The sequence below is a fragment of the Rhyacophila brunnea genome, unplaced genomic scaffold (assembly GCF_057557595.1).
Source record: "Rhyacophila brunnea isolate RB1 unplaced genomic scaffold, BYU_Rbru_1.0 scaffold_5, whole genome shotgun sequence".
NCBI lineage: Eukaryota > Metazoa > Arthropoda > Insecta > Trichoptera > Rhyacophilidae > Rhyacophila > Rhyacophila brunnea.
The window spans coordinates 12017527-12039478 of record NW_028233170.1 but is presented as its reverse complement, the minus strand read 5'-3'; the positions used below and the strand labels follow the sequence as shown (position 1 = coordinate 12039478).

General features: G+C 31.0%; 2 protein-coding genes across 2 annotated transcripts in view; one reads left to right on the top strand and one right to left on the bottom strand.

Moving 5' to 3' along the window:
• The window catches only part of loaf (low-density lipoprotein receptor domain containing lost and found), a 402792-nt gene that overhangs the window by 187760 nt on the left and 193080 nt on the right, over positions 1 to 21952 (top strand). The gene's annotated exons all lie outside the window — the stretch shown is intronic.
• On the bottom strand, positions 7910 to 20424 carry LOC147066052 (maltase 1-like). Its single transcript, XM_085955663.1, has 9 exons — positions 20337 to 20424; positions 18604 to 18783; positions 16816 to 16979; positions 15700 to 16082; positions 14391 to 14589; positions 12126 to 12334; positions 10579 to 10821; positions 8796 to 8936; positions 7910 to 7991 (listed from the first exon to the last, which is right to left on the bottom strand). Exons 2-9 carry the CDS (start codon positions 18776 to 18778, stop codon positions 7910 to 7912), a joined length of 1596 nt encoding a protein of 531 aa, XP_085811789.1. The 5' UTR covers positions 18779 to 18783; positions 20337 to 20424.

The window sequence follows — 21952 nt, the reverse complement described above, 5'->3', positions numbered from 1 at the left end:
GAGGAAGAATCTTCGTCTTGTGGGGGGGGCGCCTGATGGTTTCTTGATTTAGGTTTTTTTGCCTCCGGTTCCGTGATTGTGGTTGGAGAAGTAGTTTTTGTCGTTTTCTTTGTGGGTGTTTTGGGCGAACGTTGCTTTGTTTTGGCAGTTCTGGCCGAAGATGGTGCGTAGGCAGTGGATCCTGAAGTGGATGCCGTGAGGGTTGGGGAGTTGTCGGGGTCAATAGGATCAGGGTCCTCCTGGGGAGGAGTGCGCATCATTTTGGGCGAGTAAATAGGGATAAAGAAGCGAACGGATGGAACCTGTATTGAGATGGATTGTCCGTTACACGGCCGGTAGTTTGGCGTCTATACAGTGTTAGTGTTTTAACACTTTGGCACTTTTTGGGATGGTGTGAGCGGCCGACGCGAGGCGGTAGTAATGCTATGTATATAACGCGGCTACCCACCTGGCTATCAGGGGTGCTCAAGTCGGGGGTCGGGGTCCAGATAGGGTCCCTTGACTTCCAGTCAGGGAAGGTCAATTTGGGCCCGCGGTCCAAAAATGGTCCCTATCCAAAATTGGACAGGGACACGGAGGGGGGTAGAGCGGACCTCAGAAACGATGAGTTGTCAAAATTGACGTAGGTATATCGTGTATAGAATGAAAAAATGGGGTGACGGGAGGAAAAGCGTGATTTGGCTAAGTGCCGTAGGTATTGAGATAAATTTGAGAAAAAAGTCCAAAGTGGGCTTGATGTAGGTATAGAGGTGAGGTGATGGATTGAGAAAAAATTGCAAGTCCAAATTGAGAATTAAAAAAAAAAAAAAATACGATGCGCGTAGGGCAAGGTGACCGCCCGCTTTGGACGGCCGCCAAAATGCGACTGACGCAAGAAATTTTAAAAAAAAGGGCGTGGATTTTGGAATATGGATTTTTGTTGGAGGGGGCTTAATGATTTTGTTTACTTCTGCAGTGTTGGCTTGTCAATCGTTAGACGGTGATTGCTTGGTAATCACTCGGCGGTCTTGATCGTTGATTAGAGAACACTTGTAAGTTTTTTGTAAGTAAGTTGTAAGTTGTTGATAATTGTTTTTTAATGTGGTAGCGATGGCAGTAGACGGCGGGTTCAAAGTTCAATATTATAAGTTTTTGGCGGTGAATTACATGAAAACCGTGGAAATCCTTGTGATTATCACACATTCACGTATGGAAAAACCGTTGCTTCGTTGGGCAGACGGTTGCTCACTCGCCATGCGAATTTGAAGCGCTTTTGAGCGTCTAGTTTGCACACAAAAGCAGATTGGTATCACTTATCACAAAAAGTCACAAAAGTCATAAATTTCCGGGAAAATCCCGAGAGGAAGCGCTTGGAAATATGTCAGATCGAAGTCCAGGGGCAGGCACGGGTAATAGAGTGAAAACGGGATCAAAAACAGTAGAAAGCTGGATCAGAAGTGAGATATTATCGAGTACAAATGTATTCCACGGTGAAATAATGTTCAACGAAGAACTCGTCATTTGACAAAATGTTATACGAACTCATGTTTCACGTACTGCGGCGCATGAATAAGTGTCCCACGATGAACTGCACACGTACAACTTACATGTAACCAACATAAAGTGGTGTAGAATTGATTTGATAGTGGACTTATGTGGTACGTTCAACGCAGGCAAAAGAAGACACCAATCACACTTCCTAGTTAAGCAATAATATCGTCATCACAGAAGTTATGTTGCATACATATTTGCATTTAGTTATCTCGGAAAATAAATCGATGGTGAATATATTTACATTTTTTCCAGATTAATAACAAACAGTTTTTACCTGAGGAGTACCGTCATAAATCAAATGAATCGTTTGCACCCCGTATCGTTGAATCGTACCTAGTGTAGTGCACAGTATAAGGTTATAAAGTATAGTAGTCGCACCGTTCGCAAAACTAATACCTGTTCTGTCACCACGTCGTCTTCTGTCGGCGTTGAGCCTTGGTGTTTAATTATATATTACCCCTATGTTATAGTACCATTACCATAAAATCTAACTTCCCACTCTCACCTGCTTTAGTTGATTTCATAATAAGTTCATCAAAATCTTCGACACTTCCATAATCAGAGTCAATCTTCTGAAAGTCATTAAAACCATATTTCTCGCAGTTTTTTATGGTGTCGAATATTGGTGACAAAATAACCGAATTTACTCCGAGTGATTCAAGATGAATCAAACCATCAATTAGACCTAAAATTAAAGAAACAAATAACCAAATATTTTTTTTATATTTTATTTAGTAATAACCATGTCTTTGCTTTTTCGTATAAGGTGATTGTTAGTAATTTTGAACAATCACAAATACCCAGGCTTTAAGAAAAATACATAAATATAGTGTGTCCTGACCGGGAATCGAACCCAGGAACTCTCGGGTGGAAGCAAGTGCCTTACGCACTGCACCACGAGAGCCGCCCAATATAACCAAATAATAATGTAACTATACCTTTTTTATTAAATTAAAATCTACTTTTTAACCAAAGAAAAATGAGAAAATCTTTTAAATTAAACCTGCATTAAAAATACAGCACAATCTCTATCTATACGCATGGTAAAGCGCCGACTAGACGCTCATGCTTTACGATAGGCGTACCTGCGCAAACAGGTTTGTATCAGGAAACCCGTGTGTATAGATGGGAAAACTGAAGCTCGCTCAAACCGAAAAGCTCTGTAAAAGTTATACTACGTAGGCAAGTCACTGCCGTCTCGCATAAGAAAGATATTTTCTAAATAAATCAATAGATCATATTATGTTGATAATCTCAAAATTAGAATGCATTTTAAATGTCTAATAATAAGAAAACTTAATTTGTGATTTGATCATTACAATAATTATTTATGAGGATTATTTATGATAAGATTTATAAGTAAATTATATTTTAATATTAATTTCATAGTATTAGTATGTATCTAAACAAAATGTAAATTTTAATTCAACGTAGTTATGAAAGTATTATGAAACAAATATTATTTATTAAGTAAATTCCAATTAAATGTATATAGGTATATTATAGTAAGCTTAAACGAAGTTAACATAATACGGAAAATATTTGCAAACTAGGGTACAAGTTCCGTCTAGTGTGAGCCTACTGAACGCTTCACGCGTGTACATGGCAGTCTGATACAATGTGTTTATGTTGGTCGCAGATCGATCTCTGAACGCTTTTTCTTGTATGAAGCCACGTGTTTATTATTAATTTATTTAAGTTTTATAATCTCATAATTAAATCGGCATTGCACTATGTCACAATAATAGCACGTGTTTCGTTAGACTTTAGAGTTCAAATTGATTAAAAATATTATTGTTTTGATCAATTGTGTACGAATTCATTTTATTTTCTAGAATTTTATAAAGTTAAGCTAAATTAAAACTTTGACATAAAAATAAAATTAACGTTGCATGGCAGAATACTACGAAAACGTATTTTCGCATTAATATAATGTCGTCGGGGTAATGACTCCCAATGTTAATACGATACAAAAGAAAAAAAATCGTATTTATAGCCACAAAATTTTCATGACCTGTTATTAATTTAATATTTAACAAAACAGTTATTTTATTCTAACATATTATTCATTAATTATGTGTGTAATAAAATACTTTTAATAAATGCAATTTAATAAACATGTCAATACAAATAAACATTCCAACAATAATATATTCTTCAACTTTACCCAACGTCATTTAACCGTTTGCATTTAGAATTTATATTTAGACATTTTGATAAATCAATAAAGATATTACTAATCTTATTTGTAGTTCATGAACTCACGTTATTTGTTCACTATAAAATAATATGATGTATTACTGATGATTAAAATGTCTCTAATTTTTCAAACATATCTCACTGCCCATTAGTACCATTATTCATTGTGATTTCGATCCGTTTAGTATTCATGCGAATTAATTCAAATAACTACATTAAATTAATCGAAGGTTTTAAATTAAGCCAATATAAGTAAATAGGTTTTTTTTAAATTAACTATTTCTTTTATTCTAAGAATAATTCACAAGATTTAAGAATGTACCATTCTAATTATTGAACATACAGAATTCTGAAAACTCATGAGAAAATATAGCCAATTGAATAGCGTCTCTTGGGTTTCGCGCCCTGTGCATTACCACTATGCTACGACTGCCATGCTTAATTGTGACAAATTTTAACTATCGCAGGTTTGATTCCTGCCGGGTGTCTTACTTTTTTTCAAAAAAGATTTTTTCTTTTGGCAATATTTTCTTGTTTATGTATGTATGTATGAAAATATGTATGTTAAGTAAAAAAATAGGTTTTATAATTTAAACAAGGAATGTACTCAATGATTTTAATAACGCGTTTATAGATAAAATCTAATATTAAGCAAATTTATTGATGAATTATTGACCTTTTTATAAGATGTTTTCTGATTCATATTATTTTAAGATTTTTCGGATTTATGTATTTTCATTAATAATTAGTATCGAATCTTCTTAAATGGTATATTTATTATTACAAGGTATATATAATTTATACATTATATTTTTATTACCGAGTAAACCGAAGTTACTTTACTCCAGTTTTGCTGATATTTTCTATTTAATTGTCATAAAAAGAAACTTAAGGCTTTTTAAACGTTTTATTTAATTCATTATCTACATTATAGCTTATACAAACTATTGTTTTCAAACATTTATTTACTTCACTCTTTATTTAAAGTGTACCCTTGAAGGGGCTTATTTTATTCTGTAAAGTATAATGTGCACTTTATAACATACTAATATAATAATACAGAGATAAATTATTTCAGATTTATATGAATATATGTGTCGCTTCATTTCAAAATCATCCAAGTCCATCTTTAGGTATTTTTGACTTTTTTTGTGAATTGCTGAAGAACTACTGCTTTCTAACATTTCTGCATTATCAAAAAGTGGAATTTATTAATTTTAAATATTCTATACTCAAAATAATATTAACTTTCACCCTTGTAACTGTGTAAACAAAAAGCTGTTTTCTCCTATTCATCTATTATGGACTTGGCTGATTTTGAAATCTAGCGACACATATACACTTTTCATAAATAAAATATTTACTTTCACCACAAAATTTTAACTTAAGGCTAATAATAAAATAATGTGGTGCTAATTGGTTCTATTTTTCATCTATGAATTAAAACTAATGTTCGGTTAGTATAAAGTTAAGTATCATATAGGGAAGTGACATTTGTGGAGTAAAGTAACATCCATATCAGTATTGTACTATATAGGATATGTTACAATTATTTTAATACATACCAACACTTTCTCCAATTCTTCGTGTAGATATATTATTTCAATAAAAAACACAAACCTTTGATATCTCCAATACCATCGCCATTCAAATCTTTAAAAGATCTAATGTAAAGCTGATAGAAATACTGATAATCCCACCAATTTCCGTTGTCCGTTTGATTTGGTGCACTTAACGAATGACCACATAGAGCCAACAATAGTATTACCGTCAAACGCAACATCTTATCGATTATTAACTGATTGACAATAAAAATCATGTTTTATATATAAGCATAACGCAATGAGTATCAGTTTTCTACGATAAACGTAGCAAATACACATGTAATTAGTATTATAAATTTAATGAGTAATAAACGTTTCTTCTTTGCGTTATTTTGAGACTTGATTAGGTTAAATATATAATTATATATATGTATATAATAATATAGATAAACATCTCAAAGACAAAAGTGATGAGGAACTGTTTTTCGGACCCTGCGATTATCTGTATTAATGGCACCCAACTCGAGCAAGTCAGCAGCTACGTCTATCTCAGACAGCAGGTATCCATAGACGGAAGCACGCACGATGAAATTGCTCGAATAACAAAGCTGGGATGGAGTGCTTTCGGACGTCTGAATAGTATCTTCAAGAGTGACCTACAATTGTGTCTTAAATGTAGGCTGTTTGACCAATGTGTGCTACCCGTGCTCACGTATGGCTACGAGACGTGGACCCTCAACACAAGAGATGTCCAAAGGCTAAGAGTCGCACAGCGAGACATGGAGAGGTGTATGTTTGGCATCACGCGAAAGGACCGTAAGAGAAACGAATGGGTTAGGAAGCAGACAGGAGTACGCGATGTAATAGACGTTGCCAAACAGCAGAAATGGAGATGGGCGGGGCACATTGGTCGCCGAAAGGACGGCCGCTGGACAAATGCCGTCATCCAGTGGTACCCAAGGGGCATGAAACGGCCACAGGGTCGCCCTAAAAGCCGCTGGATTGAAGAACTGGTAAAGTTCGGCGGAAATACGTGACAGCGAATGACACAGAACAGAGAAAGTTGGAAGAAGCTTGGGGAGGCCTTCATTCAGCAGTGGATTAACCCCGGCTGATGATGATGATATATAGTAAAATACCAATATTACTACTTATAATAAATAATTATATGTAGGTCTATAAATGATACGTCTCTCGTATCTGGTACCACCTTCTCTTATATGTTATTTGAAAGGAAAGAGCTACTCAGTTTAATCCAACCTTTAGTTGGGGCGATCGCCTATTGCTGTTTACATTTTTATGATTTGTACGTTTGCAGTTGTCCTGGAAACATATGGTCGTATAGTACTTAAGAACATTTCAATATTACTTACATTTTTTTTACAGTATTGAAGTAAATATTGTAATGTCGGTTAACATCTGATATTCATACTTTAAATACGTTATTAAAACTATCGGAATACAAGAGAAAGACAGAAGAAAATAGGTAAGCAAGTAGATTCGAAATACATTCATATTATATTTATGTAGGTATGTAGTTTTATCATTTAATTAATTAAAATTAATAAAAGACTTATCATAAAAACCGTATTGCGCAAACTAGTGCCGTATTCTGTAATATACGTGCAACTTAATTCACGGTGAAATGCTCAACGAACATCGCGTCATTTTATTAAATACTATACGACTATAATACTATACGGTATAATATTAAGTTTCCGGGACAATGGCTTACGGTGAAGTATGCTACGGCCAACTGCATATTATTATGTACAAGTTTCTGGAGACGGATATTGCTATCTAATTTTGACGAAAGACTATTTTTTAGGTTTAGTAAATTAACAGTATTATGTGATGATAGAGAAACACGTCCCATTCCATCTATATTCGACTGGTAATCATAAAAAGAAAAATAGAAATCCCTCATACCTCATTGCTTTTTCCGAGAGTTAATTCAGAACTCTAGTTGATCGTGTTGTCAACTGGTGTGTGAATAGTATTTAACATATTACCATGAAATAATATAGTAGCTCACAGTCAATCTTTTACAACCAAGCGTATAATGCATGTTTTATACCGATCCCTATAATGGAACAATATTATTAATTAATAATACAATTGCGCAGATGTAATTAATTTCATTTCACATGAATTAGATATAACTAGTCTAATTATTATTACGGTTATTACCAAATTGTACTTACATAAAAATATTGCAACGTTTTCCTTCACTCAGCGTTCCTCCGTGTTTATTATTTTATATTGTACCAAAACTACAAAATCTCATAGTAATATGGTATCTCCCAAATAGTAATTAATATATTAGTTGTATTATGTATGTAATCGATTCAAGTTTATTTTTGTTGGTATCATAACTAAATCAGCAAATATATCAAATCATTTTTCCGCCGATATTGTTGAAAAAGAAACCTTAGAAATCCAACTGTGAGGATAATGATGTGGGTACATTGGAATGGGGAGTATTAAAAAAATATTTGAACAGGCTTACTCTAGTTCAACTTTATTGATATGTCTATGTCAACAATAAATAACTATAACAAGGTGGGCTCTCGCGACGGCAAAATAAATTATATATTTGGATTGCTTTATTAAACATTTTATTTAAATCCTAATTAGCAGGTCTTTTTTGGAGGCGAGATATAAACAACAGCTTCTCCCATAGTCAAAGGAATGTAACTGGTCTTGTCAGAATCACTGAAAAAACAACCACATCAATTCTTTATATAATGTTTGAGGTTTTCACGGTTGTTTTTTATTGTAGTAGATTTTTGGGTTTCCACCGTGTGTCCTTCTTCCTTCTTCACTCAACGTTTTGGGCTCATTGCAGAGGCCATTATCATCTCATCATAACATCTCTTGATAATGGCCTCTGCAACGAGCCTGAAACGTTGAGTGAAGAAGAAAGAAGGACACACGGTGGAAGCCCAAAAATCTACTACGATGTCAATTCTTTGTTTATTTATTGGCAAATAATGTATTAAAATGTCATAAAACACTGGTTTTTGACATATTATAACATATAAAACTATAATTCATCCAATTTGTGTATATACAGACTACTTTATTGACATCAAACTGTTGGGTATATATTATTTAAGAAACATAGGAAATTCATTAATTCACTGAGATATACCATATGAAACTTAAAAGTGTGGAGGAGAGAATATTTTAGCACACGAACCATTAAAACCACACGCTGTCCACAGCAATGCATAATATGATCAAAAATATATGATTCATAGACAATCGCGTCCTTGGCTAGTGATACCTCTGATCAAATAAAAGGAAGTCAACGCTGTATTTATAAATTCACTGTTTTACTTTCAGTATCATATTATAATAATGAATCTCTTTGAAGTTACGTAATGTTGGAGCAAGTAAATATTACTCACAGTGAGATATTTTTTAAATACAATTCATACACAAATTTAACAGGTGTTAGAAATATATGTCATTAGAAAAATAGTAAAATATTAAGATACTTTAGAATATATTTACCCTGGTACTCTGATCGAATTTGCACTTGCTACATATACTGTTAGACTTTCAGGAAGTTCATCAAACATCGACAAATCCGCGATGATATTAGCTGGGCCCATGTTGACTACCAAAGTGAATGTTTGATAATTCGTCAAGGTTCTGAAGAAATAATGATTAATTATAATTATGCTTTCATATATTGAACACTGTTTAGTTTATATTATATGTACATATTTTATTTAGGAAGGTATCGCATAACACTTTGAAAAGATTTTTTATAGTAAACTCAGTGCTGATTTAAAATATACATATTTTAAACGAATTGTTTGGCTTTTTACAATACTACACTATCAAGGCGTGTAAAGAAAGTCAACCTGATTTTTAAATTTTATATTTTGCACGGTTTGTGATGGGCAAGGTTCGAAAAAACCAACAGACGCCGTCGAGATCTTAGAGTGTCAGCTCACTTAACTATTAAATGAAATTATAAGTCTATTTCCACTTGAAAGTAACCCGCAGTCAAAAGGGTACGTAGATAATATCGCAGTATTCATACTATAATACCTTAATTTTGTGAGGCACTTTCAATATTTTTTACTCAATTACAACGTATTTGATCTAACAGTCTGTTATGTAAAATTGCATAGCTCATGAGACATTTTCAAAAATTTCATTAGCTATTAGAATACCCTTTAAGAAAAAAAATACCACTTGACTACAGATTGAACATGAATTAAACAAAATAAGTTATAAGATGATCCCCATCTACCATTTTTTTTAAATGGGTGTCATTTTTCGATGTGAGATAGCCCGCCGCTGACGTAATTTTACGTTTTAAGTGGGCAACTATCTATTATAAAATTATGTAACGCAGACTTCATGAAACAATAATATTCAGTGACGTAAAGTATATTCAATATGAAATTCCCGTAATCCGACCATGTCCGATCCTAATAGGATCATATGGGCCTCCACAGAGTAGAGGTTTCTATTAACAGATTTTGTTTTTTACGAGAAATGGATGTCAGCCACTTGCTCAACCTATTAGGTCCATACCCTGACTCACACGCAAATTGAAAAACGATATGCGTTTTTGCCAGACCCAGAATTCGAACCTGAGACCCACGGCGTGATTAAACACAATATGTTTATTATACTTTATAATATGAGATACGGAAGTAGGTGCCTACTGAACAATAATTATTAAAACCATGACCGTAATCTAATAATGGACAGCCACTTATAACTAACTACACCTAACTTAAAAATGAAAATTTAATAATTTTACCAGGAATTAAAAAAAATACCTTCTATGAAATTATTTGTCAAACAAAAACGAGTACCTATCCATTGTTCGATATTTAATTACTAACCAATCAATAAAATTATTTTAAATACACAATAAATTCATCTTCTGAACTTTATCCCGCCAGAGACGTTTTGAAATGTCATCGATTTAGCATTTATTTGTCATTAGTGTATATTATTATAATTATATTCATGTTTTTTTTACATTGACTTTGCAATCCGATGTGATCTTGACTGCCTCTTGAAGACGATTTGCAACAGATAACTCAATAATATTAATCCAATACTTATGCCCCATAAAATAAATATAGTTGACGATATTATGTACTATTCTGTATGGTGACACATTATTTACGTTGCCTATATAATATATTCGTTATTGTCCATTTTATTATCACATTTTTATTAAAACGTAATATTTCAAATGCTTCTCTTTATATATATATATATATATATATATATACAATGTGTATAATATAATGAATGCAACTACCTTGTTAGAGCGAAATGTTGATCCGAAAGTGCTTTAAGTTTCCATTCCCCATCTTGTACAGTGGGATACTTTCTTGCTTGTGTCATAGCCTGATAAACTTTAAAGTGGCTCTTAGGATCTTGTTTCTGTTGGGCAAGATTGAGAGTTTTATAGTTTTCTGCTACTGGCAGCCATGTCTTATTTGCTGTAGAGAAGCCGGCGTTTTTAGAATCGTCCCATTGGAATGGAGTTCTTTCAGGATCCCTGCAAAGTTTAAGGAGCATAATATCGTTTCATCGATGTCAAAAATTATTCAGTTATTTATATTGTAATAATATACTTTATATTTATAGTATCCAAATAATTATTGTAATATTTCTAATCTTAAAGAAAACATATGAAGAGTTGACACTTCGTAACTTTGCACTCCGACTCTTGGATGAAAATGTTGTAAGTAGGTAGGTACTTAATTATATTCCAAAAATATTTTTTTTATATATTATCTATTTATTTATTTATTAAGTACTACAAATTATTATATTAATACAAGCGAATGTCGTCAGAAATATTCGTTTATCTATAAATATCTAAAATTATGCCATTTAACCATACATAATTTTATATATTTTATAGATTGGAGAATATTTTGTTATCGATTATGATTTGGTATAAGCAGGGCACAAGACTTTGAGAATGTAATATTCCATATATTTTACATACATAATGTGAAAATACCTAGAATATAAGAAATATAGAAAAAAAATTAGACTAGAAATTTATTAGACTAGAGTAGACCCACTAGAAAAAATCATACATATTTGAAAAAAATACGAATATCCCGTCGAGCATCGTATTATTTTCAAATATGATTTTTTCTAGTGTGTACATATTATATCTGAGGTGTTTTCAAGTTATGTATGAAAACAAATGTGTGACTGAAAAAGGGTACACTATTTTGTCAGATCGCCCATAGCATACCTAAACTATTATGATTTGGCTTAGGCAGGGTTTAACTGAATTTTAAAAACTAACCAGCACCATCTGAAAATTGTATTCTTAGTTCAACAAAAACAAATAAGTATGACTAATAAAGTTTAGTATGCACTAGTCATGTCGAATCTTAACAGCCTAACTCCACCCCTTACCACTGCTACATTGGCATAGTATTTTTTTTATTTATTGAATAATAACTTGTCTTAAATTCACTTATACTAATATTTCGTCATTCTACTGAAGTTAAATTATATTGTTATCTTTAGTACGATGTATTCATTGTGGGGAAACTAGATTAAGATTGTAATTCAAATATGGTTGATTATAAATTCGGATAGCAAAGATTGAAATCGATTATATAATATTATTTTGATCCACAAGAATATTTTTTACTGCTTGGAATTACAATCAGCTAAGTACCTATATATATATATATGAAGATCACATTTTTTATTTGGATACGAATATAAATCTAGTTTCATTCATCTATAAATAGTGCTACATATTATAATGAATAAAATACAATATACATATGATAATGAATTACTACATCGTATGTTAGTGGGTCTGCAAACCTTGAAAATATTCTATAATTCTCCTTTCCAGCATTACAACCAGACACATCGATGGTGTCCTCCCAGCTGATGTATCCATCTTCCATGCCAATCTCGTCTCCCTGATATGTGATAGCCACTCCTGGGAGTAACAGATCTAACATGTTGAGTGCGTCGACCATGTGGGGACCGAAGCGAGTGGCCATTCGGCTGTTGTCGTGGTTTCCGAACTGGGAAAAACCAATTTAAATTGAAAACTAAATTAAAACAGCTGGGATACAAGCGTCAGACATATTTTTTTGTTTTCTGTAATATTGTTACCCAAGTTTTAACATGCTATATGTGCGATATAGCGTCGTGAGCCTCAGGTTCAAATCCTGGGTCTAGCGACTATACATATTGTTTTTAAATTTGTGTATAAGTATGGACCTTTTTGCTGACACCCATTTCTCGTAAAAACAAAATTTGTTAATACCAACGGTTTTTTGTTACAGCTAACAGCAGTGCAGTCTTCCAACAAGCCCCTGGGTTAGACGTGTAGCTAACATTGATTTATAGTGAATAATTTAGTAAAAGGTCCACTCCGTCGAAAAACGTGTGCTCCACTCCAAAGTGATTATTTACACTAATTTATATTATAATGGAAGAATATTTCAGAAAAATCAATACATATGATAAATATATATTTATACTTTTTTAGATAACCAGCCATACATATTTTCTTTAAAAATCATTAGCATTGTTATATATTTATAATATCCATACCATTAGGAAACATGAGCTCTTGTAATGTTTATATAATTTGAATAAAAAATAAACATAATTAGCCTACTATGTATTCCATGTTCTATTGTATATACGGGTTTTGTTTTGTTTTATTGTATTATCCTCTAAAGCCAGTAAGCGATTTTTTTGGAAAATACAAAATAGATAGTAAGTACTATAGCATTTGGCTACTTAAAAGCTTTCGTTGGTTTGTTTATAATATTATATAAATCCAATCTCAATTGTATTATAATAGCTTTACAATATATTTCCAATCAACGAATAAATGTTTTATAATATTACTTATTTAACGAAATACAGCTATTTCTGTGAATACATTGGAAACGTTAGTTTGTATAATAACTAATGATCGATTTTCCAGATTTATAAAATCCCTGTAATTGTGATGACAATATTCCTTGATAATATGAAAAAAATATAAACTTACTTATCAATATATAATATTTAGTTTTAGCATAGATATGTAATGGGCTGGTGTAAGAATATGAAAAATAAAAAAAAATACGGACTCGTATTGAAAGTATGAATAAATGTGATATTTTTTTAAGTTAACGTTGAAATAAATAAATATAATTGAATCTAATTATTACGTTTTAACATAATATTTATTACTAAGTATCTTTCGTTGAACACACGGTGAAACATGGATTGTTTCTTAATCCGTGAGTCACAAGTTCGGGGCCCGCATCTGCCAGATTAACTTGTAGTTTTTAGGTGAGTTTAGATTCTAAGTATGGACAAAATAGGTTGAAACAGGGAACACAAAATTAATAGAAACTGGCTTACCCTACCGAGTGTGGTATATCAGGCTTCTGATATTGAGTGTGGAGAGAAATTGAATCAAATTAAACACGTGCCAAAATATGTTATTTTCAATAGTTATGCCTGTGTTATAATATGAATTAAATTTTTCACGTAAACAAAACACGTATTTAATAATTGAGGACAGTCGGCAAGGCACGTTTTGTGTTTTTTGAGTAAGATCATAAAATAATATATATAGTCCAGCTTCAAAAATCTTTTCTATCATTTCTATATTTCTATCTTATTAATCTGTTATGTATGTAGAATGAATCATTAACAACTATTTTTCGTATAAAAAATATGGTAAGTAATTAAGTAGCGGCAAATATCCATATTGTATAGAAAGCTAATGATAATGATTAATTTGTTTTATACTTAAAATGGAATGTATTTGCTAGGGTTGTTAATACTTTTAAAGGAAAATGATCAGGATAAATAGTTCGAAGAAAATAAATGGACAAATCTAGACAATTAGTAGTATTCAAGAGATAAAAAAAAGATCACCGTATTGACGAGAAATTGCTTAACAGCACAGTGCATTTATAACTGAGAGAAATTAAATTATCATGGTTATGCCTTAATCCAGCGGTGGATTGATCTACACTGACAATGATATCTTAAAATAGTTTTAATCAAGATTTCTTTAAAATACACTGCAGGTAATGAAACCTTTTAGATTCTTATTCTATTACTTACCACCCAGTTAGCGGTTTTCCCTAGCGGCATATACGTGAGCCATCTGTTGGCAACGTAGACGATATCCCTCGCAGTGGATTTGAAGTTTAATTCTGTGATGAAGTCAAAGTTGAAGGGCACGTTGCTGCCGTCGTTCATGAGGTTTCCGTAGTATTTCATCGTCATTGTCACGTTGCAGTAACCCTCAGTCATCATTACCCTGGTTGACACCGAGAAAAACAAATAAGCACCGATTAACTCGAGACATTAAGATGTCGATTAATTTTAATATTAAATATGAATGTATCGATGCTTCAATCATATTTTAAAATCTTATTTTAACTAAATACATTACTATACAAAGTGTTTTTTTTAAGCCAAGTTCGATCCTAATAAGATCAAATTATGGGCTCTACAGAGCGGAGGTTTGAGAAAAGGACATTAGCCACTTTCTCAACCTATTAGGTGTATTCTACTAGACCCAGGATTCGAATTTGGGATCCTCGGTATTATAAACCGACGCGTAAGCCGCTCGACGTGAGCGTAAATTACTTTATAATAATTATATTTTAATCATCATAAGCTTACGTTTATTCGGGTTGAACGTAAATGGGCTCTAAGGTATAATTTAAGCAACAGATTTATTTATATATCTAAGTATGTGTATATATATTACGATAAAAGGACAGTGGAAGAAAATATATTTTTATATAGAGGATTTTAAGTCAAAGTTATGAAGGTTAGGGTTATTTCGGTGGAAATAAGTTATTTCCGGAAGAAGTTTATTAAATTAGTATATCAAAGAATTATTCTATGACAGAGTTATAATTATTAATTGAATATATAATATAACCAATAAAATCATGTACTATTGTAAATTATCACAAACATCCTTTGGCCTAGTCTTTTTTCAATGTCGCATTGACACTAAAAATTCTAACCACTTCTGACGTGTTTTTTACGGATATGTTTAAAACAAATGGACAAATCACGATATTAGAATAATTATTCAATAATTTTATTATGACTCAAATGTTAGCTCTTTTAAAAAGAAAAACATTGTAAAAAATATAATAAATAGTATGAAACATAAATCAATTATTATTCTGAAACACCTCAAAAAGATACTTAAATTCCAGTCAACCGATGAATGCAGGTTTGAATATTGTCCGACACCGTATTTTATTTAGGTATTTAGATAAGTATTTTCATTCTTAAATTTTGTTCATTGGAAAAAATAATTCTTTATATTTGAATTTATACTGTAAAAATAGTCTTAGTTTATTGAAATGATATTCAAAACACAACATAAAAATCTTCGCAAACTCACCTTGTCATATTATCTTTTTTACCATATTCTGTCAAGAGATTCCTCCAATCGTAAACAATATCATACGACTCTAATAAATCTTTAGAGTTGTACGGATACGTGTATCCAAGATCAGTAGGGCCAATTCCTAGTGTTCCTGTAAGTGGATCGTCAGGGTATTTCCCTCCATTTTGCTTCTTATCAGCTTCCATCAGGTATGGTAGCGCATCAATCCTAAAACCGTCTGCGCCTTTATCAAGCCAGAATGTCAGGACACTCCTCATTTCGTTGACCACTATGGGGTTTCTGTAATTCAAGTCTGGTTGTTGGACGGAAAATTGGCGCAGATAGAACTGATTTCTTTGGTCGTTCCATTGCCAGGCACTTCCCTGGAACTGACTTACCTATAAGTAAAAAAATGTCGTTATCAGAAATAATTTCATTTATGTCTACATTGATATATATTTTACGATTTATTTGAACATACTTTAAATTATGGTAGTGATGGTTAACCATTTGTTTACTTTAATAATTTTATTTCATTTTGTTAAGGTAAACAAATATTGTTTATAAATACGTATAAAAATAAATTATACAGATAATTTTGCAACCAGTAAAACTTTCACAAATAAATGCTTATATAAGAAAGTCTAGCAATATAGTAAATTTTAAGGAAATCAATAAAGAACATATATTTATTAATAATACATTCTAAGCGGAAAAGTTAATATGTTTATAATATCTAATGTTAATAATTATATTGGTATGATTATTGAAATGCATTATATTGTATACTAATAAAGAACAGAGAATCGAAAATTAGAATGGATAAGAGAAGATACATAAATATGATTTTCGATTAGGCTCAATTATACAAATTGTTGGAAATGACGCGTTTAAACATATTGCGCTGATGTCATGTAATCACTGTTATATTTCGATGATCAAATAGAAAATAATATGAGATTTAATGAGATCAAATACACGATCAACAGATTTATAGGCAGATATGTTCAATATTTTAGTATTGACATAATTATGTATAATATTTATGATGCAGTCTGACTTTTGCTCATATTTCATAGCCTATATTAAGTCAAGTCACATGTTTCCTTATAAAAGATAGTATTAAATCACCCAGTTGCTAGGGGGTAGTCTTCTGCTAGTGTTGGCAGGATCTATCAGTCCATCGTCCCAAATAAAAAAGTCTTCATAGCCCTTAGTTTTGTTGACTGATAACTTGAAGTAGTCTGACTGGTCGCTGGCGTGGTTTGGTACAAAGTCAAGAATTAATTTTAAACCTACAACCAAATACAAAATAAAATCAAATTGTAAATTATGTAGCCCTACTCTTTTAAAACGTATTTTATTATTTTTTTAAACATGAAATTTGCATGTATTGAACTTTATCTTAGTTGTGCATATCGATAATTAATTATGTGTGCTATTATAAACTAGTAAGACTTAAATTAAACTAATATGCAAATGTATTCTGAATAAATGAATACTTTCAGAGTTTTTGTCATATTATTAACCCGATAAAAACACAAGGCTGTTTAAATAAAATTATAAACACATATTATTAATACATTATTTTATTTCATAATTATTCTAAATAAACATTCTATTTGGAGGTAATGAAACTTGTATCCGAAAACTTGTACGTATGTAGTTCGCCGTATCAATTCACTTCACAGTGAAATGATGTATCAGAAATATATTATGGCCGTATATTAAATACCGTTCAACCTCTTTGGATCGTATAGTACTGACATACAATTCATGTCTAAATAAAACACGGTTCTTGACGGTTTACACTTTACAGGAAGCCAGCGGCAAACAAATTTTGAAAATAGCTGATATACTGGATTATTTGAAAGATTAGGTTAGGTTAGGTATCCATTCTTGAATTCATGAATTTTGCCAAAATCAGCTATGGAAATTGAATTTATCTTCATATTGAATCTAATAAAATTGGATACCGTATAGTATAGTCATCTCTTTCTGAGATAAGAAAGCTCACGGCGAACTGTGCCACGGTGAAATATTTTACGTACAATTTACATGTAACCAGAATATTCTGAAAGCAACTGTCAAGACCTTGGATAGCGTTCAATAGATTGTTCTTAATTTTTTTCTGATTTAATTCGTTTTATATGAAAAGTCCTACAAGTTTATTGTAAGTTGCCAAAAATATTTACTTAGCTAATAAATTTTGCTTCATCGAAACCTTATCGCAACGACTGATGTTTAAGAAGCTATACCCTACCAATCGACTTAAGGGGACAGACACTCTTAGAGAGTTTAATTGGCATCCTGTAATTATTCTTATAGTTGATGGTAATATAAGGCTAAGCTGACAGAGCTTAGGTGAAAAACTGTCGTATACTGATTTAAAACAGTGAATTCATATTATCTGAGAAAAGAAAAAATTCAGATCGACATTCATATAACTTCAATTGTTTGTAAATTTTGAAACTGGACATACTGAAAATATTGGGATTCTGAGCACAATGAAATAATGTGGCTAACGTTATTAAATTTATAATCACACTTAATTTCATAGCATTTAAAATATTTTGAAATACATAATAAATTAAATAGTAAAGACTTACATAGTCACATTATATTACATATTATATTATATTTTTTATACCTATATATTTCCACAATTTAATTTACTACAAGACCGGTTACATCGTAATTGAAGTTAGACCATTTTACTTGGAACTATACATATCTCTCCAAGAATCAAATAAAACAACCTTTTGTATTATTTCTTCTTTATTATGGATCAGTTTCATCCGCTTTAAAGCGATATTGTCAACTAGTCTATAGTATCAAATATTGTGTTTTGAATTGACAGTTAATACCATAATAAGGTAATAATAGTGAAACGAAAAAATCTTATGTTACAATACTTGCCTAATTTTTTTGCCTTTGCAGCAAGATTTTCGAAATCTTGCATCGTTCCATATTCTGAATGTATCGCTCTAAAATCACTGACATCATATCCAAAATCGACCATCGGAGATTTGAATATTGGTGAAAGCCAGATTGTTCCTATGCCAGCATCCACAAAATGGTCCAAATTTTGCATTATTCCTATGAAACAGAATATTTTATTTTAGTGTATGCTATAGAATTAATTAATACAAATGCAACTCTAAAGAACCGTATACTGGGTATAGAGATGATAAAGCAAAGTTTGCCCTGATGGTAGCCGATCTCTGTTAGGGAATGGTTAGAGTAATATACTGAAGACGTCGAAGAAAAACTTTATCTATATTCGGTGTATATATACAGAGCCTAAATAGATAGAAGTGTAGTAGGATAAGGTTACTAATGCTGCTGATTAAATTTTTGCCATGGTATTTTAATTTTGTTTTCTAATATATTTATTTTCCAGAACTGCACTGAGATAAAAAAAATATCATTCATGTCAGAAGCAAAAAAATATTTTTATACAATGGGTCATCAAGCAACTTCCTTATTTATAATATTTAAATGAACAATCATAATAACAATATAGTTCAGCGTATGTATAGTAAGTATAAAAAACTTCAAAACTGACCGCTTACTATCAATTTATTTGCACACACTTTTTTTTATGCCTACCAATTCACCCATGCTAAAAACATTCTGGCACCTTCGGTATTTACATCACTTCCAATCTGGAAGTGATGTAATACCCAAATTCATATGAATGCCTCTAGGTATAGGTATATATAGACATTTTATTTACGATACAATTACAATATATCAGGGCTGCCTCATTGTCAATTAACATAATTATTTACATTTAAAAGCGAGAACGAATATAAATTAAAAACCTATGTTTAAATTGGAAAACCTACCTATATATATTTATATATATGTTTATAGAATTATAATGCTTTGGTAGAAATGGGAAGCATACTTGCCTTTTATATGCTTATTGACTATAATTATATTATTTATTTAAGGGCCTGCATGCAGTATACAGGTAAAAATTAAGTATTTTTGGGAACTATCGTATATTTATTGAAAAGTGAACCTTGAGATTAAAATATAACTAACGATTATAAAATATTAATATAAATTATATTAACTTTAACAGGTGTTTTAAGTCGATAGTTATTTCGGCTTTAAAATCGTTATTAATAATAGAAAACTGTCTTGTCTTCGTTTAAAGATACAGCTCCCAGAATGAGACGGAATGATCTTTTTCTCTCACCCTGGGACTATTAAAAGTAAATGCCAACTCAATTAATAAATTATAAAATACACAATATCTTATCGTAGTTGCATTTTTTTCCAAATTTACGAGTCAATTGCAAACTGAAAGGGAAGTTTACCAAATTAATTTTAATATGATAATTATATTGTGAGATATCAATTAAATGAAACATGAAATGCATATGTTGACAAAAGAATAATTTGAAAACCACTAATTGCTTCAAATTAAAATATATTAAAAAAAATATTTTAAAAAATATTTTAAATTCAATTTTATTAAAAAATAACTCACTACTAATCATTTTAATATTATAAAATGCTTTATAAGTGAATTAAAACTTGTAAAAGATGAGACAAATTTATTTATGTGTGATTTGTATATATTTAAAAAGCGTTGATTATTTTTTGTATTTTTTCAATATATCAATATAAAAACATACCTTTTAAATCTCCAATACCATCTCCGTCACTATCTTTAAAAGATCTCGGATAGATTTGATAGAAAACCGTCTTCTGCCACCAATCTTTTTCTTCCTTCACATTTTTATACAATATTGTATTATCTGCCAGAGCCTGCGTGGAAAACAAGGCGACACACCAAAATATAATCAACTTCATTTTGAAAATTCGAATCTTCTTTTTGAAATAGTATTTGCAGCTTTCGAATATACTCGTATATTTTGAAAAGATCTGTTTTTCGAAATAGGCTTTGGAAAATTCATTCAAATTTTCCTCTAGCCGTTATATTGTTGTGACAGTTACTCGAACGTGATAATAGTTTGTTGACGGGTTCTACCTATATTAAACGAGATGAAATTCAAAGTGATTCCCACTCTAGCGAAAATGATGGAGAGGAGCGAATAAAAAGTTTTTCATTGCAAACTATATTAACTAAATTAACAATTAAATAGTTTACTTATTTAAATAATATATATATCTATTTTAGCTACCCCATTTGGTATATAGAATATATTTGAATGATAAATTGTTCTTGTTTATTCTTAAACCAAGTAAAATTTGTATTACATATTGTTTTTTATTTTAATTAATATAATGCATTTTTACCAAGCATTGACTTCTGACAAGAATTGAATTCAAATTGTTATTTTTATATCATATGTAGGTACAATTATTACTAAATTAGTTATATTTTTAAAAGTGTGTTCGAATTTAAAATCATTGTAATATTTCTAGACGTAGTATTATGTAAAATTGAAATTATTATACATGTTTATTCGTGCAATTCGTGCAAAAGTTATGTCATTATTTTATTATTTTTATAAAAAAAATAACTATTAAACGTCCCACCATGCATGCTTTGTGCAATAAAAATTGCGGATGTTGTCATTCATTGCCAATAAAGTAGCGGCAAGTGTGTGATTATTTTAATTCATTTTATGTTTAATAAAATAATATTTTTAAATTATCAATTTCCTAAATAAGCGTATGAAAATCTATGTGAATATTCTAATCGTAGTGATATATTATTAATACTATGTATTCCGTGTAAACTATTCTATTTTATGTAGCACCTACTACACCGTCATCTCAGTTCCAACTTGGTGAACGATGCCACTTATTATAGTTTTGATTTAATCGACATTCACGATTGAATCTAAAAAAGTATCGATATATCTTGTTGGAATATCCATACAGCAGAGTACAATTTCGGTACCACAACCATACGGTTTAGTAATAATAGCGAGAGATGGCAATTCTGAAATGACATTTTTCTCTTCAAAATATTCGACAAGGAGAATCGATACGGCTTTATGTATAATTTGAAAAAAACGTGACACCAATAATTAGTGCCCTCTTGGTTATGTATAAACATCGTATTTTTAGATTAGGTTTAATAGTTAGAAAGGAAGGATTAACAATTTATTAACCAATTTATATCACGTTATTTTACGGTATGTTATAACTAATAAGGAATGAATTTTAACAAGACTTGCTAAAATAACGCATATCCTCATTTTCACTCAATAACATAGCAGAACAACAAAGTATAGATGGCGCCAACATATAGTGATAAATGACAGCATATAAAGACGAG

Bases quoted from the DNA above. Each gene is read 5' to 3' on its own strand.
- LOC147066052 (XM_085955663.1), bottom strand. From the start codon at position 18,778: ATGCAAAATTTGGACCATTTTGTGGATGCTGGCATAGGAACAATCTGG. The intron at 16,980-18,603 runs GCAAGTATTGTA...ATTTGGTTGTAG, and splicing joins TGCAAAGGCAAAAAAATTAG to GTTTAAAATTAATTCTTGAC. The intron at 8,937-10,578 runs GTAGTTGCATTC...TTATTTCTTCAG, and splicing joins CAACATTTCGCTCTAACAAG to AACCTTGACGAATTATCAAA.